Below are 27,929 nucleotides of genomic sequence, written 5' to 3' on the forward strand. Positions count from 1 at the left end.
GCAGATGTTTTTGTTTTTTTTCCATTACACTGCCCTCATAAACTTTAATTAAAACTTGCAACCACATCTATTGACATTTTTTGATACAACGGAAGAATGACACACACAATCATAGAAATGGCAAATGACACCAATCTAATCAACTGCCAATGGACAAATTTTGTTTAGTTCCAGAAGATTTCAATGCACATGTCAAACGCAATGCAACGCAAATTTCAAAGAATGCACTTTGATGTCACTTTAAGTGCTCTTGCATCTTTTTTCAAGGTTCTTACACCTTTTCCAAAGTCAAATTTAAGCACTTATGTGAATTTTTAAACTTTTACAATTTTATAGTACTTAACAAGTGCATACAAATACACTTACATACATATACATACTTCGTCACATTTTATCAGTTGCTATTTGTAAGCCTACACATAATCTGCAGATTTCCGAGCCCATCATTCTGTTTATTATGTATATATATATATATATATATATATATATACACACACATACACACACACACATGTATGCAGTTTTTAAATACATTTCAGCAGTAATATTGAATTACACAAATATTACGATAACTCACAATCCAATCTGTGAAGTTATACTTTGTCTTTCAGGGGATATATTATATGACAGACCAACTGTAGCTTTGTTTACTAAACAAGTGGTTCTAACTGGATTTTGATTTTAAACCTTAAATTAAAGTTATGCTTTTGATTTATTTTGTGTTAGGTTTTCATATCTGACTCTCAAAAACATTCTGCATAACATTCTGATTTTATTTTATTTTTTTTTCAATTCTGCGAAAAAATATCAAAAGTTCTGCAAACTCTGTCAGGCACTGGCTATTTGTTGCCCCAAGCTCAACACTAAAAATGACTGCAGTTTACTCTCTTAAATGTAATTTATTGTACATTAAATATATGCATGTACGAGTAGCCTTGCATCTTAAATTCATATATTTTTTTTCATTTCATGCATTGTTTACTCATAAAATGGTAATCTTTATGCATTTTGTATTCGGTCAATGCTTAAGCAAAAAGCACAGTTAAAAAAAGTCAAGCAGATCAAACTACAGGCAAATGCTCAGACTCCAGAGTTTTCATATCATGCTAGTTTCTTTTTTGTTGTATTTAATTTTATTGAACTAGTTAATAATTATTACCTATTAGTAGGGCTGCTCGATAATGGAAAAAATCATAATCACGATTATTTTGGTCATAATTGTATTCAGGATTATTCAAAACGATAAACAGTTAAAGTCACTTTCAAATGTCTTTTGATTCTCAACTCATTTGTTTATAACACAAATGCGGGTTAATATGAATAATCTCTAAACACTGTGTGCCGACACAAATTTGCATGTACATGACCATTAAAGCGCTCAGATTAAGATGACTTTAGATGTGTGTGCTCTGCTCATCTCTGAGGCTGAGCGCACTCACACAACAGCATGCGATCTCTTTTGCGCTTTTAAAAACATGAATGATTCGAATGAACATCAATGACCGATGCGCATCCCGTGCAGTAAAAAGTTACATTACAGTACATGCTTTTAGTCATTTTCACATGAAACGGAGCAACAAATATGCAGAGCAACAAACGTGTACAACTGGAAAGCAGGCGGTATATGATGCAATAATCGATTTATCTTGATGAATGTTTTTTCATAATCATTAGAAGTCAAAATTGAAACTGAAATTGATTAATTGCACAGCCCTAAGATTTAGTAACAGACTATCCTAAAACTAAATTCTCAAGCACCTAATCCAAACCTTGAAAACACTAGATTAAAAATAAAGCATTTTAAAGGGTTTCCAGCACCCGTACAAACACTAGATTCCTGTATTTCATGCCAACTTCATTGCCAAGTTTACATATCAATTTACCCAAAACAGCTACAAAGTAATGAATATAGCCTCAAGCATAACATTATTCCCTTATAAACAAACTCAGCTGCTCAGTTTCTAACATGCTTGGGTCAGCAGAGCTTTCTAGGAATGCTGACGTCTGAGCGCCAACTGATCAGTCATGCAGACAAGCGAAGGACAGCGACTCACTTGGGCGTTTGGATGTCCTTCTGCTCTTTGGCAGCTTGCAGACAGGGCTGCACCACCTCCAACAGCTTAATCAGCACAGTCAAGACACCACTGCTCTCCACCACCCGAGCGCATGAGAGTTTCAGCTCCTACAGCACAGAGCATGACACATCAGACTGGCTCCAGATCCCTCAGTGCATGGTGTATAAATAAACAGTGATGATGTGTGCAGCAGACCAATTACCTCAAAGAGCAGCGTGAGCAGCAGGATGCGGGTGGCCAGGTTGGAGGCCTGAGGGAGGGTCGCCATCTGTCTGGTCCACTCGGAGACTGTCTTGGTGTCGCTGGTGGTTAGCGGCACTGCAGCCTTTATCAACACGTCAGCAGCCTCCCACACCTTTGTGGAATAAATAAATAAATAAATAAATAAACACATACATACAAGCATATAGATGAGGATAGGGATGCCCAAAACTCAGTATACAAGCATAGTTTTAGTTTTAAAACGCAGAAGTTTTGTTACGGTTACCCCTTCTGTTCACACTACCCCAGAGTTTTCAAGCCCTGAAAATGGAGCGTTCTGGAAACGCTGAAGAGGCCGTTTTCATTTTAAAACACTGCTGCTCCATGTTTGTGTGGATGGGGGGAAACAGAGACATCTGAAAATGGATGTGTGGCTGCAGACATTAGGGCTACCTGAATGGGGTTTTTTCTCAATATCAAGTAGCCTGCACAAAGACTTGCATCTTTTCTTTGTAAGTTCAGACTTTGCAAGTTCATAAAGCAAGTTTATAATGAACTCACAAGGACACGTCGTGTAAATCTTCAAAATGTAACGGCAGTGTACTTCTATAACTTCATTCACCTTGGCATCACAACAATAAAAAACACGATAAAGCACTGTCTCTTAATTTTTATATTAACAACGTCAACATAACAGACACCAATAATGTTAAGGAATCGTGTACATATTTATATGACCACTGTATGCAAACTTATAACAAAGCGGAGCCTAATAACTGCCTGAGAACAAGTAGGCTAATAGATTCAAAAGACCCATTTGATATAGGTCTACACAAGATGAATTATAGATCACATTTAACAACTACAACTACACGCTTAATAACTACAGATTCAAGATAGACTGGCCAACGTTCGGCTGCTCTCAGCCGGGCAGGTGTGCTCAGATCTCCCGCTGACTGTCTGCAGCTCAGACGCGAGAATACACTGAAGCCGCTTTCAGCACATGCCAGAGTGCGTGTATGGTCATGTGATGTGCGTTTCAGCGGTGTAGTGTGGATGGAGATCTTTTCAGAAACGCTAGATGAAACGCCAGTGTGGACGTGGATTGTTTTTGTTCTAAAACTAAAAGCTTATTAGTGTAAATGAGGCCTAAATACTGCCCATCCAAAAAGCATCGTTAAGGGCTCAACAATAATGATGGTCTACTCGTCTGAAGACGAATGAAATGAAATTTGGGGTTTAATAATGTAACCAGATCTCTAGCTTCTGCTTGTTAATTGTGTCTTTTTATGCATCTGTAAGGTCATAACTATATAACAATTATGGCAAATTATTTGTACTGTAAATAAAACAAATGGGGAACAAAGCTACTGGTGACCAAGTGACAGGGAATTTTTTACACAAATGGGTACATTTCAAATAAAATCTTTCGTTTATTTGAAAAAAAAAACACTTCAGACATAATTTTGCAGCAACAGTTTTTCATTTTTACATGAATATTGCCCTCTAAGTGGTTAAGATATTGAGCTGTGAGATTTTTGCATTTTATAAAGCAAAAGATAATACGGGCATCAAGTTTTTTTTTATTTATTAAAGTCCTAAAATGTGCACAATTTAAAATGAAAATTAAATCAGAATGTCAAGAAAAATGTGACCCCAAAACTCATTTTTAGCAAATAGGTTAGAAAGAACTTTGTAATTCCTTGGTGATTACTTTTCTACAACTACTTGTGAGTTCCAGTAACTTCACTGGTTGTGTATGAGCAATGTTTAGCAACCAAAAAAAATCCTATTGAAATAAGTATGATGTATTGGTGCAGATACAGATGTACTGACCTGATTGACCACCTGTCTGAGGATGAGGTCTCTGTATTCAGGGCCGTTTCTTTTAATAGCAGTCATCAGCAGATCACAGAGGCGGTAGACTGTGTCTGGCAGCTCGTCGAGCAGGTGAAAGCAGCCAGGCAGCATGGAGTCTGTGAAGGCATGAAGTTCAGTGGTGTCCAGAGGCTCTGCTTCCAGAAAGCGCTCCAGACAACGAGCTTCTTCCTCTTCTACCCGCTCCCTCGCTCTCCTTTCCTCCTCCTCACGCCTGCGAGCTGCTTCCTGCAGACAAAAAGGAAAGGGTTAGATTGGAGTGTCTGTTTAAAGGCAGAGAAAGTTTTTTGAAGAAGATGAGAAGCAGACATGTGAGATGACCTATGCTGTGCTGCTCAATTATTCCTATTTAAATAATGTGTGTGTGTGTGAGTGCCCACCTCAGGTGAGTCTGAGCGCTGCTCCATGCTAACTTCTTGACCTAGAGACATGGCAATGGCCCGCATCATCTGGTCTTCTTCAGACATGGTGAACTCCTACAGAAACAAAGCTCAGAGTGACTACACTAGCTTATGCCTTATGTGTGCATCCTGTCTGTATGTGTGTGTTTGTGAGTATGAGTGTATGGGAGAAAGACAGAAGGTTTTGTCTGTGTGTTGGTTAGGGTCTTACTCTGACAGCTGCGCTGAGCAGTGGTGGAGGGTGTGTGAGCAGGTACTCGGTGGCCTGTTCCATAGTGCTGGTGTTCAGCAGAGCCTCCATTGCATGCTCTCTGGAGAAGCCCATGTCCATTAGCTGTAAAAAGAGGTAGGGATTTGACTGATTAGATCTTTTTTTTTCAGCTATTATAGTAGCTAACAAATATTTTATTAATAGGGAACTTTTATGGCAAGAAAACAAATGATTAAAATGCAAAAATAAAAAAACTGATTTTTAAAATTTATTTAAACAATGAAAAATAAATTAATAATCAAAATACTGGATATTTTTGATCACTAAAAACAGCAGGAAGATCTAATAACAGGAAGTGACATACCTGTGTGAGCTGAGCTTGGTTGACCTGTGGCTCTCTGCGTGCTGTAGTAGAGTTGCTGGCTTCCTCTGTAGAGCCTCCAGCAGTGTTTCCATTGGCACCTGCAGCCACTGCTTCTCCAACTACTCCAGCTGTTCCTGAAGGGCCGCTGGGTGGCGCAGTGCTTGCAGTGCTGCTTTCCTCCTCAGGCCTTGCAGTGCCCTCTCTCTCCTTTGAGAGTCGCTCCTGGATGATCGGTTCTCCTCTGAGGATGTGGCACAGAATGGCCAGCATGGACTCAGCCATGCGTCCACCATATACTTTCAAGGGTTTGCGGTTCCACAGGTTACGTATACAGCTGAATGCAGCCTACAATGGACAGAGATAAAGAAATTAGAAATTCTTCACAAAACAACTCAATCCTACTTCTAATATTTATATTGGCATGAATGGCATTCGTACCTTCTGGGTGACAATGAGAAAGCGCAAGGCGCTGAACTGCGGGGCAGTGAATGTTGCTCCAGGCACTTTAGCAGGTAGAGAGTGTGGAGAGTCCAGAACAGTGCTGGGGTTCACCATTTTCTCTACTAGCATCAACCAGGCATCTAGGAACTCTCCAGTTCCATCAGGCAGCTCTGAGTGTTCCAAGCCTTCAGACACTGGCACTTTACCTCCCATGGACAAGGCCCAGTTAAATGTCCTGATGAACATCAACAATTATTTTTCTTATTATGATAAATATAATACAGTGCTTCCCACAGGTTTGAAATTTACTTGCAGAGGTAGCTGGATAGAAACACACCTTTTACCCACAGCACATAAACTGTCGACTACATGCGACAACAAATTAGATTTTTAACTATATTTTTATTTATTATGTCACTGTTATACAGCTTTCCTTTCAATGGGTTCAAGTTATTTTAAAAAGGCTGTTGAAATAAAAGAAATCCACTACTACTTAGTTTTTTGCTATTAATGAGCCATGTGCACCCACTGACAGGTAAATGCTGCTCTCTCCTTCTCTAAAGTTGCTTTATTGGCATGATATTTTGTACAGCATTGCCAAAGCATTTTAGATATGTATAAAGTGTGTAATTTATTAACATCAAGTGAATAAAATATACAGCAAATGAAAAATAAATTACAGGAAACAGAACCAAAAATAGATAATATTGTCGGCGCCAATAGCCTAGTGGTTAAGTGCACCGACATATAGCACTATAGTGCTCAGGGTGACCTGAGTTCGATTCCCAACTCGAGGTCCTATACCCATACTTCCCCTCTCTCTGCTCCCAATGCTTGCCTGTCTGTTCTACACTATCCTATCCCAATATAAGGTAAAAAAAAAAACTTTATAAAACAAAAAATATAATATTGCTAAACATTATAATAATTACAAGAATAAAGTGTAGGTCATTTAAATAAGGCAAAAAAGAAAATCTAAAAAAGAAAATAAAAAAAGAAAACAACACTTCTCTACTCACTCAAACAATGCATCATGACCACCAGAACAGAAGAACTTCTGCAGCATCAGATGGTATGGATACTTCCTCTCATCGAACAGCATGGGTGAAGTGAAACCCACAGAGCAGATAAAGAAAGTCAGCCTGATTAGAACAGAGAAGCACATTGATATTAGTTACGGTCACCTTCACAAAAGGAAGTAGGACGAAAAAAGCAGTTCCCCTTATCACACAATCTTAAGATACAAATGGTATATTCTGAATTAAAGGGTGAACAAAATGACAGGTGTATTTACCTGAAGCGTGGTGTTGGTGTGTAGGGAGGAGGCTGCCAACTCAAACCCTTGGTAAGGAGTTTAGTAAGAGAAGAAGCGGTGGCACGTGCTGCCGGTGTCGGGGCAGTGCCTGTGCTGGTGGTATGGTGAGAGCGCCGCTGACGGACAGGTGAGCCCACACAAAGCTTTACCAGCAGTCCAAACAGCTCAGCCAGAGCCCTGCCCAATCGAGACGAGGCTGGGGATATACAAAAATGTAACAAGATGCAATTTTATTCACCGCTTTTCATTTTACTTAGGAGTAGGCAGTAAATAACTCATTAAAGCTCCACTGGTGATGACCTGAGAGCAGAGGCTTTATCTGTTTGATGCGTGTTGCCATGGCAGGGGTCAGTTTGGACTTGGTCTTGGGGTCAGTGGCTGTGGGCTCGTCCGTCTCCATTGAAGCTAGAGAGTCTCCATCCAGTCCCATTCCTTCCAGCAAACCCTGAGCAGAGGGATCCACCCCCGCAGACAGGGACTCGGTCTCAGCTGGTGGAAAGAGAAGGGCTTTAGAAAAGAAAAAGCAAATCCAAACCAGCAAAAAAAGGACTTCAAATGCAACTAAAAGGAAACGAGGTGCAAAAAGAAAGGATAGAGGAAATATATGAGAGAAATTGGCAGCTAAAACAATCCCCAAACAAAGTGTATATATAAAAAAAATCATATTAAATAAGAGGCAGAAAAATTAATGAGCTTAATCATGAACTTAGATGAAGCATGAACTGGTACAATAGAGTAATCGCAGTATTTTACCAGTTCTCCGCCCTGCAGCTACAGTGCTACCGGACGGTTTATCCTCTTTAGGCACAAGTTTCTGCATGTCAGCCTGACCAAACTCACAGCCAGGAGGCAAACTGCAAAAAAGACAAGACAAATTACTTATTTAAAAAAAAAAAAAAAAAAAAAAAAGTAACACAACTATAGTCAAATTTCCATACTCTATCATAATCCATATAATGCATGTTACTATCATTTGAAAAACAGTAATGTGCCCAGGTTGACCGCCTGTGATTAGCCCACTGTATGCTTGGGGCTCAGCTGTGAGATGAGCAGTCCTTACCTGTTTGGTGTACAGAGGGACAGCAACACAGTGCTCTCCCACACCAGAGAGCAGTACAGCTGACTCAGTTTGTTCAGAACACTAAGACCCAGTTGAGATCCCCATTGATTCACTGAGATAGCACGAATCTCGCTCTGAAATAGAGGAACAAGAGGTACTGTTAGCTCCACCATCTGCCTTTACACTCCAAAAACTTTCTGCTGCCTTTCAGAAGTTTAATCAAATAAATTATTGAATAAAAGAGCTCTAAATGGCTGCCTATATGCATACCTGTCCGACTCTGCAGGTATGAACGAACATGAGGATGTACGCATGTGCCGCAGTGAGGGCGTGCAGCAGTGGGGTGGCGCGTGCAGACAGTGTGGCGTCTGTGACATGGCCTGCGTTAGCCAGCTCTCGGAGCAGAACAGAGCCTCCAGGAACCTCAATGGGCCGGTGAAGTGGCTCCAGAGCAGAAAGTATGCTGTCCAACTGACACAGACCCTCCTGGAGGACTTTTGGCTCATGGGATAAAGTCTAGGACACAATGAACAAACAAAATAATCAAAACACTAAATACAGAAAATTAACTGACACACGAGGACATTCAGTGGGAAAGGAGAAGGAGGAAAAAAAATTCACAGTTTATCTTGCAGTTTGGGTGCAAGTCTTACCAGTATAGATTTGCAGACTCCTGCCACAGCTTGGCAGGCAGCAGAGGTTGGAAAGTCAATAGGCAGGTTAGGCAGCCCAAGGATGGACACCAGTGGTAGGAGTCCTTTCTGGTTGACAAACTCCTGACAGTGGTCATCTGTTGTGTTGTTACTAAGAATGGACTCCACAAATTTCATCTAAAAGAAATCATGTACATATTTTAGAATAAGATGAGATAGATTTAAAAAAATCCTTAATGACATTAATAATACTGACATTAAGAAATATTGCTAAGGTACAAAGCATGTTTAATCTATCTCAGATGCATAAATGCTAGTTCATGCTTTTGTGACTTCTAGGGTGGATTACTATAATGCTCGGTTCGCTGGTTGCCCAGCATCCTCTATTAATAAACTTCAGTTAGTGCAAAATGCAGCTGCCAGAGTTCCTACCAGGTCTAGAAAATATGATCATATCACCCCAATTTTATCACCCTTACACTGACTGCCTGTTAAATTCCGTATTGATGATAAAATATTGCTTCTTACATATTAAGCGTTAAATAATCTAGCTCCTGTTCATTTAACCAACCTTCTGTCTCGAAATCTACTAAAGGAGATCGAGCCTTCTCATTTTTGGCTCCTAAACTCTGGAACACCCTTCCTGATAATGTCCGAGGCTCAGACATACTCTTTCAGTTCAAAACTAGATTCTTTTTAGTAAAGCATACACATGATGCATAACATAACGGTATGATGCATGAGTGTGCCCCATGCAGGTGAGTGGGCTTGACAAACCACCTGAAGGTCACACTCATCCTGTCTTAACGCACCAGGCATTTTGTTAGAAAATACTTGCATACTTTATATGTTTGTTTCTATGTTTGTGTATATAACTGCTATTTTCTATTTATTAACACTTAATTTTTGCATTGATATTTAATATCTTGTTCAAATACATTATGAACAGTGCCTATGCTAATTGTTTTCTTTATTGTCTATTTCCACCTGGGGATACTCATCCCGAGGCCACTAGATATCTCCAACGAACACGTGTCAACACATACCACATTCAGAATGTAGTCCATGAGAGGAATGGGGATTCGTTCTTCTGTTCCCACCACTCTGCAAAAATAATTCATTTGTTAAAGATATTCATTAACATCTATTATTAACATCTGAAAAACACAGATTGCTTCCACACTACTGAAAGCAAGTAGTATCCTTCTTGCCTGCCTTGACTAGTGGTCAGTCTATAAATCCCAAAGGAAGATATGGCTATCATAAAAGCCTATGTCATTTTCCAATTATCAGCATCAGCTAACGCATTTTTGCATTAAGCCAAATATGGACTTTTATTTTGACACACTGGCCATCAAATAAGCCATATCACACGACCAGTAGTCATGACAGATCTATTTAGATAAGTTGAGTTTAAAAAATATGATTTTATTAATAATATCATCATCATGTAATATTTTAGTTTATTTATTAATTTGATCCACTAACTGCCTGTTGCTCTCTGGCTCCCCCTGCTGTTGGCTGAAGGTATGTAAAGCCTCTTCCTCCTCCTCATCCTCACTGGATGCCTCCTCTGCAGCATGGTTTGATCGAGCTGGAGGCACTGTAACGGTCCCGTCTGCTTTTTGTATGGAGGGTTTCTGGCAGATGTACTCCGGTGATCGGCCCAGGTTGCAGATCTCCTCTAGCAACTGTTGAAGTTCAGGACAGTAACCAAATTCAAGCAATCAGAATGACTTTTAAAGTTTAAAGATGCAAATGACACGCCATTAAAAGGGCACTTCATGTGTCAAAATATTCTAGCACTAGCCACTTTACCTTGATGATGGCTGTTGTTGCATCCGTTTTAAGTGTGGGCTGGTGCCGCATAAGCTCGTCTACGGCGCTGCCCAAGTTAGAAGCAGTGTCACCTGAAAAACATCCTGACTGTTAGAAACAGATTTCCATCATCTCCAAACATAAGACTGTGACTGTGTAAAGAAATGGATTAACCTATAGAGGTCACTCACCTAGAGGGTCAGAGCTACGTCTGCGCCGCATGGCAGGCAGGTAGTCTGGTGAGAGCAGCACCTTGAACAGACGCTCAAAGGGCTGGCACTGCACAAATGAGTGCAGACCACGTGCATTCAGGCACAGGGCACTGAAGACATTTGGCAGAGAACCCAGAACCTCTCTGGTGGCAGGGACCTGTAGAAACAAAAACGGTTCTTAAGATTGTGTGATGAGCTGCTGAAATGTGTCAAATTGAAAAAGACATCAATGATGAAACCTTACCCACCTTGTTTTAAATGTAACAAAAGTTTGCTTGAATGTATGAGGCTTTGTGCGTTAGTCAAAGTTATTTTAGCTAAAAAGTTGTTGTTTTAGCTAAAAAGTTGTTGTTTTTTTAGCTGCTTGATACCCAAAACTGATTTGCTAGACAATGTTTTGTAAATGGTCTCTATTCACTATAGTGTTTTGTACGTTGATATTTACCTACATCAGCTAATGAATCAAAAGACTCACACAAAGAGAGCTAACCATACTTTCTGCCAAGCAAAAGTCTTCATAGGTCAAACTTGCATTGAGGAAAAAAAAAACAAACACAAAAGTCTCATTGGTTTTTGTATAACTATGCAATGCATTAGTATCTTTCTGCAATTTGATTTGAAATAATCCAAATATTCGCTTGTTAATTGAATTTTATTGCGTGTTTGACATTAATTGTCGATTTGAATTTTTGTTTTTTAAAAGATGTCAAATAAATGTCTAAACATAGACTGTTTGGTTAAAAAAAATCATCTAAGAAAAGCCCAAAACTAGACTCGTCATCATAAACAAAAGAATGAATGACTACACATTAGGGTTGGGTCAATAGACGATACCATCGTCCATCGCCGATGGCCGATAGACAACACAATGCTTAGCCGGCATTATGATCCTCCGCCCCACCCCCATCGCAGCAGCAACCCGCTCACGAAAAACACACACTTATGCCCCGCTTACACTAATACATCTTTGTTTTAAAATGGCATTTTAGAACAAAAACGATCCACATTCACACTGGCATTTCATCTAGAATTTCGGAAAAGATCTCTGTCCACACTATACCGCTTAAAACACACATCACGTGCGTTTCGGAAGTGTATTGCAGAGCAACAGAAACAGCACGCAGAAGTATAAATGCACGGCTACGTGCAAGGCTTGCGCCGTAGGTCACGCCAATCACTTGACGCAGAAGTATAACCAGGGTTTAGAATCTCTCAGGTAACTCGTCACAGTGTCAGTACACTGCTTCAATCTTTCGCTTTCACGGTTGTTCTTAGTAATTTTAGCAAAAGACGTTAGATACTGTTGGTTGGTTCCTGTTGATCGTGCACCTTTTTTACCAACCAAGTTTGTCGACGCCATTATAACGACATAGATCACTCTGCCTATTCATGCCAGAGTACAGTGGAAAATGTGATTGACAGGTGGTAATTTGTGTGTAACTTATCTCTATCTATTTATGATTTGGTTATGGGAAATACGAAGACCATGCGGGACAAGTAGTTGAAACGGTAAGCTACAAATAATTAATTGGTTATGAATCAATTAATTATTCATAAGTAACGCATTCACCGCCACCTACAACAACGATGCCATTGTGATGTTTTACATTAGACATCATACGATGTCAAATTGGTCGACATTGCCCAACTCTACTACGCATGTACAGTCCGTCTAATCTGCATTTGATAACCAATGTAGTCTATTCCTAGAGAGCTATTAGATTTTCACTGACAGCCCAAATTTAGGCTGGTTTTAGCCAAGCCAACTAGATTTAGATGTCTATTAAACAAAATTGTTTGGTGGGTTTAGTTTCAGAAAATACAGTACTTTCAGAGAGCAAAATGGTGGATTTACTAAGAAAAGGATATGGAGTATACAAACAACAAACAGTGTTTCAGATATACAGAAATGTAGGCATTTAGAACACAGACAAATAAAAGCGAGGGATAAAAGAAAATGTGAACAGCTGACTTACGTCTTTGATGAGCAGTGCATGTAGCATGACATCAGTTAGACCATTGTCCTGCAGAGATGATAGTAAAGAGGGCTCCTGGAACACAAACACGGTCACCACCTCCGTCGCTGAAACAAAACAAATGAAAAAAGTGAGGAAAACAACCCAATTTTGATTTCCCAATATTTCCTAAACACCAGATTCAATGACTTTTTAAAGCACCATTCATTTAAGCATTTTTATAATTATATGCTGTTTCTGAAATATGTATCAAATGATTTAAATTCAAGATTTTTAAAATTAAGAATCTCTCATTTTTTAAAGCACAGTACAATTGTTGAAACAGCACCATGAACAATTTTTATTTTAAATATAATTCAAACACTTTAAACGACCTATGTTAGTTAAGTACTATTCAGATCTTGAATCCATAAATCTCAAATTCAAATACTTTCAAGATGTGTGGAAACCCTGAAAAAAAAAAGTATATAACACAGGAAAACAAAGGGAAGATTCAAGCTAATTAATTCCACATTATTCACAGGGCTGAGTGTGCCCTTTTAACCATTTTATTGCTTTAGTGACTACTCTTATGTAGAGGTGACCTTGAAGCCATATCCACATGAGGAACTTGGCTAATATTTCAACAGCAGCAGAAGTACTGGCCTCCATGTGCTTACCCAAGAGAAACAGTGATGGTCCATAATACTCTGCATTACTGATAATGTGTTTCAGAGAGGTAGGAAGGGACCCATCCATTACTATAAAGAGAGCGCAAAGGCAATAAATATCACTTCAAGCAAATAAAACCACTATTAGCACCACATAAAAATTATATGATCATTAAATATGACGAGTTTCATACCGTGGCGAATGCCATCAGAGAATGCAGGGTCCTGAATGGCTTTTTTCAAGAAGTTTAACATAGATTTCAACAGAGCGGCCCTTTGAGGGATGCACTGCACTCCTGTTAGGAAAAGAAAAAAAAATCTGTGTTAACAATTCGTCCAGTTTTTCTGCACACCCACTGACTTGTGAGTTAGAGTACTTGGAGCATTTGTACCTGCTCTTGGGGTGCTGGATGCATTGCTCTGTGCTCGCGAATCTGTCTCTGCTCTGGAGCCAGAAGAAGTGGATGGTCCAGGACTGCTCTCCATGGCAACCTCAGACACTACATTGACAATCATGTTTTAATATTTCATTAAAAAAAAGACATTAAAATAGAAAAGTAACAAAGCATCATTCCTTACTTCAGTCTTATGGATTTAGAAGTGGAATACGTCATACAGACTAATTTTACTGTTCATTGCCATCCTTTTTTGAAGCCTCTGACATTATATATATACATATTTAAATTCGTTGTATGTCATGTTATTCCTTGTTCATTTTCATTTCTTTTAAGCAAAAAATACTAGCAACAATGAGATGACTGGTTCACTGCAGCCTAAACATCTATAGCAATCACCAAATTAGAGAGCAACGAAATGACATTTAAATGCTTGTTAAGACTGACATCATGCAGAGTTTTCATGTCCAAACACTCTATGAGATGACAAATGTGCTATAATTCAGAAAAAAATAATCATAATCCAAAACTTTAATCTCCATGACAAAACCCCAGATGGTCAGAGAGAGATTTATCTTATACGAATCATTAATTAAAACATTGGTGCCCAGTATGGCACAAGCCCAGAGACTATACATCGTGAGTTTTAGCTTACATGTGTAATATGAATAAATTATGCTCTTAAACAGCTGATGAGAGTGTATTCTCAATTCTAATGCTTGCTGTGATTTATTGGATAGAATGAATGCTACAAATTTTGTTCATGTATCGACTGAATATACGAATACAATATCAATTCTTTAGGGCTGTTTCTCAATATGCAATCTAGTGTCCTTGTGAAACATCATTAACCAACGCCAAAGAACGGTTACAAGTTCACATCTTGCCAAGTACAGATAAAACTCCCAGATGTGTACTTGCTCCACCCCTTTTGTCGAGGACGCGTCGAGAAGTGACTTGTGCGAACTTGCAAAGCACAGGTATCCCAGAATTCAACGCAGCCTAACCAGCGAAAGCAAATGGTGGAGGAGAAAACCTGCATGACTTTAAAATACTCCTCTGTCGTGTCACAAAATAAAGTTAAAAAATTTTCAAGCGAGAATGTAGTTCTTTTAAACTCAAATTTGCAGTATATTTACAAAGATAGGACGTATTTGACGACATGCTTTAATTTATGAGGACTCTTGAGCTCCCAGCCTCTGTCTTCATATCCCCAGTGAGAGCAGCTTTACATCAGCCAGTCTATCTTGGATGTACTTTAATGAAAATATATTAAACAAACTCAGTTAATATAACCATTTAGAAGTGGCAAGTTTTACTATAGCTTTTAGACCTAGGGCAGCACCATGCATTAAAGTGGAAATCAATTTACAAAATAATGTAAACTTGACTGAGTGCTTCATTTGCTCTTTATGTCACATTGTACAGTTTGTCTTTGTTTACCAAATTGCTTAACGTTATGTTTATTTCCTATCGTTTACATCTTATACTTTATACTTGCATAAATGTCAATTGTAGTTTATTAAATCTGGTATTCAAAGACACGAGTCTGTGTATAACAACCCATTTCACTCCACATTAATGTTATTTACATTTATATTTTCTTCTATCAAAAATTTATAATAATTTTAATTTTATTAATAATAATAATCTTAATATAATTAATCATCAGGCCATGCTTTATGTAAATAAATCATTGTATTGTTAATGTACAGTGAAACCGATGAATCTCTGGTTAAGTAAGTGACGATATAAAGTCTGCTGCCGTTCCATTTGAAGAAGTACCCGACTTATGTCCTCGCGTCCCCAGGAGTTCATTCTTCCAAGTCTGAAGTTGGCAAGTCTAAACTTCTAAGGATACAAGTGTGAACTTTGCATACTTGGTATTGAGAAACAGCCTAGATTTTTCAACACTTAATTTATTTGTATGGAAAGAGCTTTTTTATCTGGAATGGCATTTAGGAATGAACTGAACCTCTTCCATAAGGTGACTTTATGCAAGCACAAAATATAATCCTTATGTTACCATTAACAAAACCCAGTGTGAAGATTACACAGTCTGTGCATACAAAACACAGATTGAATAGGGATAAACTAAGCAAGGTGCCACTTGTAGTAAACGCAACATAGATGGTACTAACTGTCCATATCTGTGTCCATGTCCTCTGTCTCAGTGGCTGTGCTGGGCCTCTGGATCTTTGGTTTGATTACAAAAGGGCACTCTTTCCTGGAGAGGTCAACCTCATGCTGCACAGAAAAACAATGGGGTCACATTCCGTCAACAAAAGGGCAGAGGGCAAAAAGCTGAATGGTCTACGCAGGAACAAGGGGCTGAACGAGTTTCAATACCTCCAGTCTGCAGATAAAGATTGAGAGGCCGCCGTGAGACTGAAAAGCGGCCATGTCCAGATTGGTGATGAGATCCACAACTCTCACTGCCCGCGTCACGAAGGTGATCTGGTCCTGCTCGTCCCCTAAGAACTTGATCACCTGAGGAAGTGGCATGGGTTGACAACACATAAAACTTTCTCATTTAACGCTGAACAAATAAGCAAATCACCAACCTTTAGCAATGCCTCCATCATACCACAAGACACCAAGGCCTCTCCACCTGCGTCATAGCTAGCCAAGTGGTAGAGGAAGGAGAAGAGGGCTGTGGCAAACTGGTGGGGGTACGGCTCCATCAGTGGGTCTAAAACAGGAACAAATGTCAAAAATACAGAATCTGAAGTTGAGAAATCGGAGCTGAAAGTTTACATCTTCTTACCGATCATTGCCTGTATGCAGTTGCGAACAAGCACAGGCAGAAATCCATGATAGGAGGCTGTTCCTGTGCAGTCGATGATGTTGGAGAGTTTGGGGGTGCGTTCCAGGTGAACTATTGATGTCAACGTCCGCAAGGAAGCAGCCTTAATGTCCTGCAACAATCATTTTGAGGGTTCATCAATAAAATCTTTTCAGTTTTTTTAGGCATTTACTCTCACAGTCACTTAAAAAAAAATTTTGTCTTCAATTGTGAATGCGGGGTCCACAAACTCAAGTTTTTTTCATTTTTTCATTAAGAACGTCTCTATGACCTTATCACAAAAATACGTTTACTCTCTAGTGTGGAATGATCGGAGACAAAAAATGGTTCCTAAGAGCATACGTTTGATCCATTTTATGTCATCTGTATCACAAATTAAACTTTGTAATGGCACTTAAAAGTGGGCAGCTTTGAGCACTTTTCTATAGAACAATACATTAATTTGGTGGCCATAATTGTGCTCACTTCAAAATGTTTTCTTGCAATTTTCCCAAAATGGCACTTATTCAAAGTTGACTCTAAACACAGATCTCCTGCACATTTGAATTTGAATACATCTGACAAAACTATAGTAGTCAACATTTGAAGCAGATCAAAAACATTTTTCAAGACTCTCCAAGGACAAAATAAGTTTTATTTTAGGACAACTTGATGAAAGGTTTTGATCAGGAGTAGGGATGCTCATAATCATGGATTCACCGTTAACCGAAAGGGTGCGTTTTAAACCGATTAACAGTATCAGTTAAATGATTAAATTTATTAGTTTATTATTTTCAAAATATGCTGCATAAATGTGCAACATATTTGTTAACTCACGGGATGGTAACACGTGCAACCACACAAGCCTACACAGACAAGTAGATGCCAAGCCAGCACTGATGCCGACTGCCTCTGATCCGTGTCATAAACCCTTCTGTTTATTTCCACAATTGGAGAAAGAAGCCACAAAACAAAACTTTCTGAAAAGTGCTCTGCTTTGGAAACAAGCCCACCAAAAGTCGGAGCGTCGGGATTTTCTCTCAATCTGAGCACGCTCCAGCACCGCTCATAGACACAACAAATAGGCTATAGTTGTGAAGATTTAGTGTACAACCAACAAACCAACCTTTTTTCCATTTGGAAAATTCATGTTACAATTAATATTAAAATTGCTTACATAGACTAATCTACAAATTAAACAAAACCAAAGATTTTCTTGATTTTTGCATAATGATAACTCCGCACCAAATTAAGGCTTTCATTTTATAGCTTATAAAACATATATGCAAATTAATGCAATATCATATGTAAACAACAAAATTGTTATATGCTACAGTGGCCTATACTTAACAAAAAGTCAACATATGAGCCTTGTCATTGTCTTTCATCACATGCAGTGCGCGCACATGAACCACGAGTGAGAGAGGAAATAAAAGCACACAAGCTCTATGATAATACCAGACGCTCAAGACATATTCTTTAAAATAATGACTTCTATTAAAATGTTGACAGAGGTTTATGATTTAAGAATAACAGTGGAGCATTAATTACATTTATTTTTTCCATGGAGCGATTGATTTAAGGTAGCCTGCTATTTTTATTTGACGGAAGAAGAAAAACATATGATTGGGAAAAAAACAGCCTATGCTGGTTCTTAAAAATATCTAAATTTGTCATTTAAGTAAAAAAAATCTAGGGCAAGACTATTTATTTTATTCTTTTTATTTAGTTTATTTTTACTTCTATGCTGTTGGAAACACTGCATGTGTGAAGATGCTCTGTTATGTTCTGTTGTTAATATGTTCGCATGTTAAAATAAATCAGTATATTAGAATGCAATATTTAATGTGTTAGACACAAAATAGACAGCCATTATTTTTCAATTAAATAATAATTTAATATTAATCTGGCCAGTTAACAGTTAATATTCAGTTAACCAACAGCGGTTGTCGGTTGGCAAAATTAACCGAAATGAGCATCCCTAATGAGGAGTCAAATGTTGACTACTGTACATTAATGTCAAAACAATTTATTATCTGAACTAAAAGAACTTTGAACCTGCAGGATTGCAATGTTGCAGTGAAGGAGTACACTGCATATCATTACATTTTTATGCAGTGCAATCCCATATTACTAAAATTGTCATATTTTGCCTATTAAAAAAAATCTAGCATGATCTTGGATTAAAAAGCGCAACAAGTAGGTATATATCCAGTTTTAGTGCTAGAAAGTTAATAACCGTTACCCACCACCAGCTGTTTGTCTGTGATCTGAAGTACATCCACTAGCTCCTCTATAAGCCCATTATAGAGTATGCTATTGGCTGACTCCTGGAGGGCGTTGGAGTACACTGCACAAAAAAATAACCACACATTACATCAACTTCACCAGACAGAAAGCGAGAACCTTGTGCCATTTCATGAAAATAAATACTGATACTTATTTTGGTCAGTACCATTGGGGTCACTCACCGAGTATGGAGATGGCATGCAGCCTGGCTTGCACAGCCTGCAGTCTCCTCTTGTGGTTGGAGAAGCCGTGAGCCAGGCGAATGTGTGTAAAAAGCAATATTTGTTTGTCTTTAGGTATGTTGTACATAGCCGTCAGAGACTCCATGATCTCAGAGGGGCTTTCAGAAATCTGAGGGTGCACCGGGGAGGAGCAGAAATTAGATTCAAGTGCAATCAATAGCTGTTAAAGGTCTATGCACTTCCATTAACTGTTCCACAAGGACAGCAAATGTAAACCACGGGAACTGACCTTATCAAGTTGTTCGATATGAATGTAGTGTAGCGTATTACTGCTTGACTGTTGATATAAAAGTCACAAAAAATGGTCAAAAGGGGTCTACACAACAACAAGACAGGACAAAAAAAGGAATTGTTCAGCTTAACAAAAAAAGAAACAAAAACATTGTAGAAAGAGAATGGCAATATAAAGAGAAGCATGACTCCATGCATACCTTCTTTTCCACTTTGACCTCAGAGCTGGGTTCTGCATAGAACTCAAAGTGCAATGTGGTGGCACTCGGTGGATATTTCTGCACAACACAAAAACAGGCAACTCAGAAAAAAGAAACAATTGCAAAAAGAAGACGAAGTTTAAAAAAGAAAATTACAGTACTTTCATTTTTGTTCAATTGCCACCCACCAAAGTTTTATAAGTCAAACTCTTTTTTTTATTTCTCAAAAAACAGCAATACATTCTTAAATGCCCCTTAAAAAAGGTGGAATATAGTGCAGTAGGTTGTTATTTACTGACTTGTAAACCAAAATTCTGTATTATACTTAACCAATTGACATCAGTCTCAAAGTAATGAAAGCTTCATTTAAATTTTCACATTTTTTTTTTTATATACAAAAACAATTCCTACAAGTTTATTTATGGAAAAAGAAAAATGTGGCAAATATGGTTGGTTGTTTCATCAACTGGCTCAAAACTGTCTCCCCCTAAGCCTGGGTCACACATAAAGTGGTGCCATAATAAACAAAAGCAGGCCAAAACAAAAATTTGATTCGAGAGTTTAAAACAGCTCATCAAAAGGTCCATGCTGATTAAAAAGATAGTTCAGTCAAAAGTGAAAAATACTCCCCCTCAAGTTGTTCCAAATGTGTATGAGTTTTTTTCCTTCAAAATAAAGATAGATGGAAGAGACTTATTACCAACGAGTATTTCTTTGGTATTCAGCAGAAGAAAGAAACTCATCCAGGTGTGGAACAAGTGAGGGGGTTAACAAATTATTTTATTTTCTGTATAACTAACTCCATAAATAATAGGTAGCTGTGGATCTGAGGTTCCACCTTCTCTGATTTTTTCTCTTTCATTTCCTCCTGAAGTCAATCAAGGTCAGAGGCCCACAAGTGAGAAATAAACAGCTAGTAAAAACTGAATGCAATTCTAATCGATAACAACCTTGAGGTTTTCTCCATGTTTAAACCAGTAAAGCTACTTACATTAAATATCTATATAATTTAACATGACATGACTTGACTGGAGAGCTGACCTGAATTTGTAGTGCTAACATCCACCTTGATATATTCTACATTTAGCAGTTTTTTTTCAGTGCTGGAGTGGTTACATGTTTATTTACTGATTGGAAAATTTTTAACCTAGGGCTGTACGATATTGGAAAAATCTGACATTGCGATATTTTGTTTTTCTTCAATATATATTGCGATATGAAAACAATTTCAGCAGATGGCTTTAAATAGCTCTATTGGGGGGGAATCATTGATTTAGACTGATAGGGGTGTGAATAATATAGAAAAAAAAATTAACAATAAGATACAAGAATAATTATAATTGCTATGTTGTACGTTATCATCTCCAAATGCTTAACATTCTCTTGAAATGCCTTTAAAACACATGCAAATTATAAAGTTTCACTCTGTTATGGATATACTTTCCAATGACTTCACAATTCTCAATTGTTGATCAACTATAATCCCAACAGTATATTAAATATTCTGCGAAGTGACTACTGCGGACACATATTGTGATGTTCATGCTGAACCGATGTATTGTGCAACCCATTTTTACACATTAATCTAAATGCCACTCTAAGCAGTGTGCTCAGGTACTAAGCAAACTTTGACACTTAAACAAAGACTAAAAAAAATTATTAAAAAAAAAAAAAATTTAACTTTTCAGTTAATATATAGGTACATGGTTCACAACATTTGCAACGACAATACAATTGCACACATATGACAAAACACTGCAAGAAAAGCATGTTTTCCCCTTTTCACAACATAAACTAATACATAATAGAAGAGTACGACATACCGACATCTGCAGATCTCTGCAACACTCTGCAAGACCAAAACCATTCTCTTTCCCTCCCCAGCTCTACAACAGGAAATAAAGAGATCAGGAAAAGGTGTAAGATAGGTGTTAAGATAACAAGCATCAGCCTTGAAATGTCAGTAAACAAACCATGAAAGCACCTCTCTGTACAGAAGCAGGTCAACATGCTGTTTTAGTTATAACCCATTCAAAACCAATGAAGTCATTTCAAGAAAGATTCAAAAGTTCATACTACAAAGTAGCAGTTTACGGAATGAAACTTCTAGACTTTTATAAACCACTGAATTAGCTGAATACACTTCAAAGGCCTTTGATTTGCAGCTGCTTGGAATTTCAATCATCTTGACTTCAGTGATCAAAACTGAGAGAAGAAAACATATGACTACATGCCTAAAATAAGAGCGTTCATACCTCAGCCAGATGTTGCAGGCGGGCAAGCAGTGGGCTTCTTTTATCTGAGCCCAGTCTGGTGATGTAGTTGGAACGTTTGCTGAACACATACAGGAGATTCAGCACTGACAGAACCACCTGCATGTCACATGATGCTAGAAGGGTGGTCAAGTGCTAAAAACACAAAGGAAAAAATAAGACAAATCAACCTGTGATGACGAATTTAACACTAACACAAGCAGGTTTTGTTGGTCTGGCGTTGCAGTACCTCTATAGAGCTGTACAGGTGTCTTGAAAAACTGTATTCGATTAATAATGCGGTGAAATTGAGGACCGCCAGCAATAAGGCTTTTAGCTGCCCATTCTCTGGCCGGTCGCACACCAACAACCACGACATGCTCTCCACTGTCTGGCCGGCATCACAGAGGATGCCATCAAAGCGGTCCAGCAGGTCCACCCAATGATACAACTCGCACTGTGAAAAGAAACGGTTCATCAATGAAGATCTGAACCTGCATATTGAACACTATGATGGTGCAGGTGCTAGCGCATACCTTGCCAATGTTCCAGGTCTTGATTTGCTGCAGTTCCAGCAACAGCTGTTCGTCGCTGCATCCTTTCAGCTTCTCTATGAGTGTCCTGCAGTCGGCAGGCTGGAGGAAGAGCGCAAAACATGTCAACAGTGAGGAAATACACAACTGCAAATACACAAAGATGCGGAGACATCCTGCTTACTGACCGCTTCAGTGGGGGTTTTCTTCAATTTGCTTCGGTCAACCTTCATGGTCACTAATTTCAACACACGGTTCCTGCAAAAAATGAATCGAATCATGTGGGAGAATAGTTAAGTTCAGTCAAATTAATGTAATTTTTATTTATGCATAACACTGCCACAGGTGGGAACAATTATATGGCTTAATCATTTAAACAAAACTTGGAATATCTTGTTTCAAGTTTCACACTTTCATACTATACCCAGTGTACGATTAATCCTGGGTCTTCATGAATCTGACTGTACATTTAAAAGCCTTGAGTTATTTTTTTTTATTTGATTAAACAATGTTCTTGTTTGTGGTGTTAATGCATTGACTGGATAAAAGCAGGACATGACCTGTTTACATAAAGCCCAGAACATTGTGAATCCTCATATTATATATTCCCATCTGAACTATCACATTTGAAGACACTGAAGACTTTTTGGTTCCAAAAAACAAAGTGAGGATCAATCTTTGCTCACCAACTACTGTTTAACAACACATAACACACATGCTTTGCGATGACTAATGTGCACAAATACAAGGCACGTGATTGGCTGATGACTGCTATGATCCTAGCCACAACTTTCTAACAACAAAATGATTCACAATGTGTAAGTGAAGCAATGCAATGTGCAGTTAATGTAGAAGATGCATTCAAACTGCTTCTTGAAGTGGGATTTAGAATGGCATTAACCCAAGGTTAATAGCAGTGTGAAAAACCTATGAGATGCATTTGAGTCATACAGGAACAATTACATATTAATTACATGAGCTTGCACACTATGAAAACGGAAAAAAAGAACTCACGGTAAATGATTTGGCAATTCCAACTTAACGGCATTTTTCATGTGCAAAACCTAAAGTTAAACAAAAAGAAAACAAGTGAAAAATCACAAAAAAATGAGCACAACGTTTGTGAACCTTCTGCCAATCTCACAATAAACAAGCTCCCAAACAAAGCTTAATTTCACAAAGCTCTACATATATCAAAGCAAAAACGAACAAAGTAACTTCTATACTTTCATTTCTGTACAAAACACATTACATCAAGGATGACAGAAAGGGAAACCAATGTCAGAGCAAGCCAATGGAAAAAGCAACCCAGATTAGTTCAGATATGGGGCACAGATTCTGGGCACAGACTAGCATTTTACAAACACGTCTTAACAGAAAACAACAATTTAATAAACACTTTCGAAAACAAAAGTCTGTTAATGTCGCATTTATGAAACCGTAACATTATTTACTACTGCTGAGAGAAACAAAACATCTGGGACCTTGAACCTAGTCAAAGCAAAGCATTGGCCTGTGTGATCAAGCAAATAAACAAAAAGGCTAAATTAGTTATTGCCAGAGAACAAAACTGTTCCGTAGTCGAGAGCACAACTAACCAGCTAGTTAACCGAATACCAAAAATTACAATGACATGGCTAACCTGAGATGTTCTCGTAAACGAAAGTACAACACCGTAAACAAACAGACTGCAAGTGCAAATCTAAGCATCACAGCTCTGTTGGGACTAACCTAATAACTCGACAAATTATTTTGTTAACTAATTTCAACGTAAACAGGCCGGCAAACGGAGATCAATTTGAGTAAAACGGCAGCTAACATGCTAGCTAGTTTTTCCTTGCTAGCAAGCTAGCAGTCAGCAAGCTAACTTTTGCGGGTAACATGATCACGTCAATAACTCCTCAAATAAAACAACTATCGTCATATTTTGTGTACACTGTAAATGAATTACAGTAAAGAAAACGGTACAATTTGACCGTTAGCGGCTCGCGCGATCTTTGACGATGAGCTACAAAACACATAATTCCCCACAACATGTCAACACAAACCCGCAATCGCCCAACTCATTGCTAAAATCTTTACCAAAGTGTCTTTCTTTTCCAACAAATACTGTAAATCGTTAATTAAAGCATAGGCTGTAGCAGAACACGCTAGAAGCGAAGCTATACCGGTCCTTATTTTTCCTGCGGACTGAACACATGCTGTAGTCTAACGATAATCTAGTGCCCGGCTCAGCCTGGCCTGCTCCGGCAAACCCGCTCACTCCCCTCAGATCTCAAGCTCACAAAAACAGCGTCTGTCACCGCGTTCACAATCGTACCGTAGCGTATATTATCACCCATTTTCAACAAACGCTCCGTCTCGGTGAACTGTGACTGACGAAGCGCGCTCAGTGGCTGCTGATGAGATGCTCGTGCATGCGTTGGTTTGGTTGGTTAGCTGAGAAACGCAGAATATCTCGCTGAATCATTCCCTTCTCGGGCCTACTATAACACTGACTTCCAGTGGACGGCTCGATTTCTCACTTTTTACTGCTGCACTTGTGCGTAGCTGCATTTAGGGAGAACGTAACTGTTAGCGTGACACACATCATGCTAAAAGTCTACAAAATACGTTTGTATGCAATAACATTTGGAGGTTTAGATATATAATACATTTGAGTTATGATGGACTAAATGTCAGTCTAAAATGTTTGCAGTTAGTAAGTCTGAATATTAGTTTAGTTAATGGATTGCATTAATATATATTGAACATGCAAATTTAAATATAGATTTGTCAAATAATATTTTTCCTAATAATACTTAACATAACCACGTTGAAAAGAAATTATACTTACAGTCTGACTATAATAAGATTTTCTTTTTTTCCCCTAAATCACTGAAACAGTTAGCCAAACTTTAAATACTGTAGTTTTGGCATAATTTGGTTCCTCAATTCCTATCATCAGCATTAAATGTAAAACAACGCAGATTGAGTCAAAAGTTCACAAATAGATACTTTTCATAGAAATCGAGTCAGATATTATCTAACAGCAGTGATCTCTACAGTAAATCATCCTAGATAGATTTTTCTGGGGGTGTATTTGTTAATATAACAGTGAATTATTCTGTGATATTACAAGTGGGCCACATGGCTTAAAAATGAAGATGGAAAATGCAACCCCCTAAAGACCAGATAAGAGGAATTTAGGTGTCAAGACTGTAGCTGAACTTGACGACTCAGCATACCCATGTAGAACATGAGCATCTATACACAACACACAATGTTTAACGCCCAATTCTGCGCTCGTGAGGACTGTAAATACACAAAACTTTACATAAATTCTGCAAAATCACAAATTATGCATCTCATTCATCACATAAACTCGCGATATCACATACACGTCCTTTTTTCAGCCGTGATTCAGTGTTACCCTCCAATTCCCCGATATTTGCACAATAAATTCTATTTCATTTGAAATATTCAGCTCACGGAATGTAAATAATTTGTCTTTCTATGCGCGCGCACATCGCGCATGCATTCAACACACCACAATGCTCGTCAGTCCGACCGCAAATTAAAAATGGCGGTTTATATTAGCAAAGTGTCCGGTCTTTGCATCCAAAACACACATTTTAATAACATCATACACGTACAATTCGCAAGCAATCCCATCTTATACTGTTAAAGATCACGTAGAATGAGCAACAAACGTCTCCATCTAACAGACAAAGACTAATTTAAGCTCTTACCTCGGTTGCGCCTCAACATAACTTCTCCATCTTACAGCAGCGAGTGGGGATGTAAGTCTCGCGATATTTCAGTTGGCTTCTTCTGCTCCAATAGTAACCTGCTGTGGACACACAGGCCAACCCTACAGTGATATCCTCTTAGAAAAAGCATAATCCTACAAAATATGACTCGTATTTGGTGTAATAATGTGTATTTATGTATAATAAATAATTCACAGCTCCAGTTGTGATCCCAAAACAGTGTCAAAAAAGGAAAACAGGAGCAACAAGCATTATACAAGGGATTACATTTGAGATGTTTGCACTGAATACTTAATAGTATAAGTATAATAATAAACGTATTACATTAAAAATATCCATGAGACTGCCCAATTAAAAAAAAAAAACAAGTCTGATCAAGAGCCACTAGTTCAAAACATTACTTCATTAACATCATTAACAACATTAACATTATTTCTAACTTGACCTTTTCATTAATTGTTTGTTTTATTGCTGAGCTACAAAAAAGGAAAATGGAAAGAAAATGTTTCAATTAAATGTTGGAATTGAATCAGATTTTTTAAAAATGTAAGTACTGTCACTTGATGGAGAGAGGACTACGCAGAAGACATCGGTGAGCAAATCCCAGCAAAAACTAGTGTAACTCCATTTTGTTATAAATAAGATTGTTTTTGTTTTTACTAAAAAGTTCATTATAAAATGTTTAAAAGTATGCTGTACTATTTAATATAAGATAATGTTTAATAGTATTAAATAAACTAGGAAATGACCGATGGCAACTGTATTTACCTTCGGCCCACTAGCCTAGGGTTTTTGGCCCTTCGTAAGAAAACATTTGCGCACCAATGCTTTAGGTAAGAACATGTTAAAAACTTCTTTCTTCATGCTTTTGTATCTATGGTGTGCCAGCTTTGTTTTCCTGGTTTCAGATTTATTAAAAATATGTCACAACCTGAATATAAAAATGGCAAATCTTGTCACCATAAGTTAAAAGTCTTCCTAAAACTGTCTATTCTCAATTTCATAAGTCTAAGGTTAATATTTTACTAAATTTCAGAACAATGTATTCCCTTGATAGCAAACCAATGAGTTAGTATTTATTTATTATTTACTAGACCAACTATGCCTGGCTGTAGGTTACAGTAAAAACTAATGATTCATTCATTCATTCATTTATTTGTTCGTTCGTGAATGCTGAAAACCTTTAACCATTGACACCCATAGTAGGAAAAACAAATGGTTAGGTTTCCAGCTTTCTTACCTTATTTTGTTTTTAGCAGAACAAAGAAACTCATAACTACTTTAGGGTGAGTAAACAGCGAGCACATTTTCATATTTGGGTGAAGTATCCTTTTACTTATAGTGACACTTTATTTTAAGGTGCCCTTGTTACAAATGTTCTATGCACTATAATTCCAATAAATTATGCATAATCACATGCAATAACCCCTGATCATAGTAGGCCTGAATAGTACGTAGTTAATTGCTACTCAGTACTTTATGGTATAGTTACACTGTAACAAGGACACTGTAAAATAAAATGCAACCTAATTTATTTGAATGCATTACATTTTGAGACAAGCAGTGTCGCCTCACAGCAAGAAGATCACTGATTCGAGTCCCGACTGGGTCAGTTAGCATTTCTGTGTGGAGTTTGCATATTCACATGGATTTTCCCCACAGTTCAAAGACATGTGCTATAGGTGAATTGAATTAACTAAATTGGCCGTAATGTACGAGTGTGAATGCAAGAGTGTATGGTGTTGAGGGTTGCAGTTAGAAGGGCACCCGTTGTGTAAAACATATGCTGGATAAGTTGGCGGTTCATTCCGATGTGGCGACCCCTGATGAATAAAGAGGCTAAACCAAAGGAAAATAAATGGATGGACATTTTGAGACACTGTAAAAACCAACTTGAGGACCAGTCAGAAAGCCACTCCTTCCAGCAGGTGACAGCATTGAGCTACTTGTTGGTCTGTTTTGACCATAACCCATTCGCCAAATAGAAGAAGAGTG

The 27,929-nt window shown here is 38.1% G+C and overlaps 1 protein-coding gene across 7 annotated transcripts in view; it reads right to left on the minus strand.

Annotated features, from left to right (window-relative positions):
• huwe1 (HECT, UBA and WWE domain containing E3 ubiquitin protein ligase 1) overlaps window positions 1-25,957 on the minus strand; it is a 76,308-nt gene extending 50,351 nt beyond the window's left edge. For 5 of the 7 annotated variants that reach the window (XM_056448907.1, XM_056448908.1, XM_056448909.1 and 2 more), the window contains exons 1-37: window positions 25,914-25,957; window positions 23,197-23,246; window positions 22,371-22,440; window positions 22,186-22,284; window positions 21,900-22,106; window positions 21,653-21,805; window positions 21,221-21,283; window positions 19,398-19,475; window positions 19,196-19,243; window positions 18,907-19,075; window positions 18,685-18,785; window positions 16,418-16,568; window positions 16,215-16,342; window positions 16,000-16,140; window positions 15,792-15,897; window positions 13,648-13,755; window positions 13,450-13,551; window positions 13,265-13,345; window positions 12,606-12,712; window positions 10,609-10,786; window positions 10,418-10,509; window positions 10,088-10,290; window positions 9,646-9,703; window positions 8,600-8,776; window positions 8,217-8,462; window positions 7,947-8,080; window positions 7,640-7,740; window positions 7,187-7,375; window positions 6,866-7,082; window positions 6,591-6,713; window positions 5,569-5,806; window positions 5,131-5,475; window positions 4,767-4,889; window positions 4,535-4,630; window positions 4,113-4,382; window positions 2,278-2,430; window positions 2,055-2,182 (exon numbers count right to left, since the gene is read on the minus strand). In XM_056448907.1, the coding sequence (XP_056304882.1) occupies window positions 2,055-2,182; window positions 2,278-2,430; window positions 4,113-4,382; window positions 4,535-4,630; window positions 4,767-4,889; window positions 5,131-5,475; window positions 5,569-5,806; window positions 6,591-6,713; window positions 6,866-7,082; window positions 7,187-7,375; window positions 7,640-7,740; window positions 7,947-8,080; window positions 8,217-8,462; window positions 8,600-8,776; window positions 9,646-9,703; window positions 10,088-10,290; window positions 10,418-10,509; window positions 10,609-10,786; window positions 12,606-12,712; window positions 13,265-13,345; window positions 13,450-13,551; window positions 13,648-13,755; window positions 15,792-15,897; window positions 16,000-16,140; window positions 16,215-16,342; window positions 16,418-16,568; window positions 18,685-18,785; window positions 18,907-19,075; window positions 19,196-19,243; window positions 19,398-19,475; window positions 21,221-21,283; window positions 21,653-21,805; window positions 21,900-22,106; window positions 22,186-22,284; window positions 22,371-22,440; window positions 23,197-23,237 (5,024 nt within the window). In that variant the 5' untranslated portion in view covers window positions 23,238-23,246; window positions 25,914-25,957. Of the gene's footprint in view, window positions 1-2,054; window positions 2,183-2,277; window positions 2,431-4,112; window positions 4,383-4,534; window positions 4,631-4,766; window positions 4,890-5,130; window positions 5,476-5,568; window positions 5,807-6,590; window positions 6,714-6,865; window positions 7,083-7,186; window positions 7,376-7,639; window positions 7,741-7,946; window positions 8,081-8,216; window positions 8,463-8,599; window positions 8,777-9,645; window positions 9,704-10,087; window positions 10,291-10,417; window positions 10,510-10,608; window positions 10,787-12,605; window positions 12,713-13,264; window positions 13,346-13,449; window positions 13,552-13,647; window positions 13,756-15,791; window positions 15,898-15,999; window positions 16,141-16,214; window positions 16,343-16,417; window positions 16,569-18,684; window positions 18,786-18,906; window positions 19,076-19,195; window positions 19,244-19,397; window positions 19,476-21,220; window positions 21,284-21,652; window positions 21,806-21,899; window positions 22,107-22,185; window positions 22,285-22,370; window positions 22,441-23,196; window positions 23,247-24,502; window positions 24,646-25,913 lie in introns of those variants that run through there. The other 2 variants (XM_056448906.1, XM_056448910.1) reach the window with 2 other exon arrangements.
• Between the last annotated feature and the right edge of the window lie 1,972 nt (window positions 25,958-27,929).

This window comes from Danio aesculapii, chromosome 23 (genome assembly GCF_903798145.1).
Source record: "Danio aesculapii chromosome 23, fDanAes4.1, whole genome shotgun sequence".
NCBI lineage: Eukaryota > Metazoa > Chordata > Actinopteri > Cypriniformes > Danionidae > Danio > Danio aesculapii.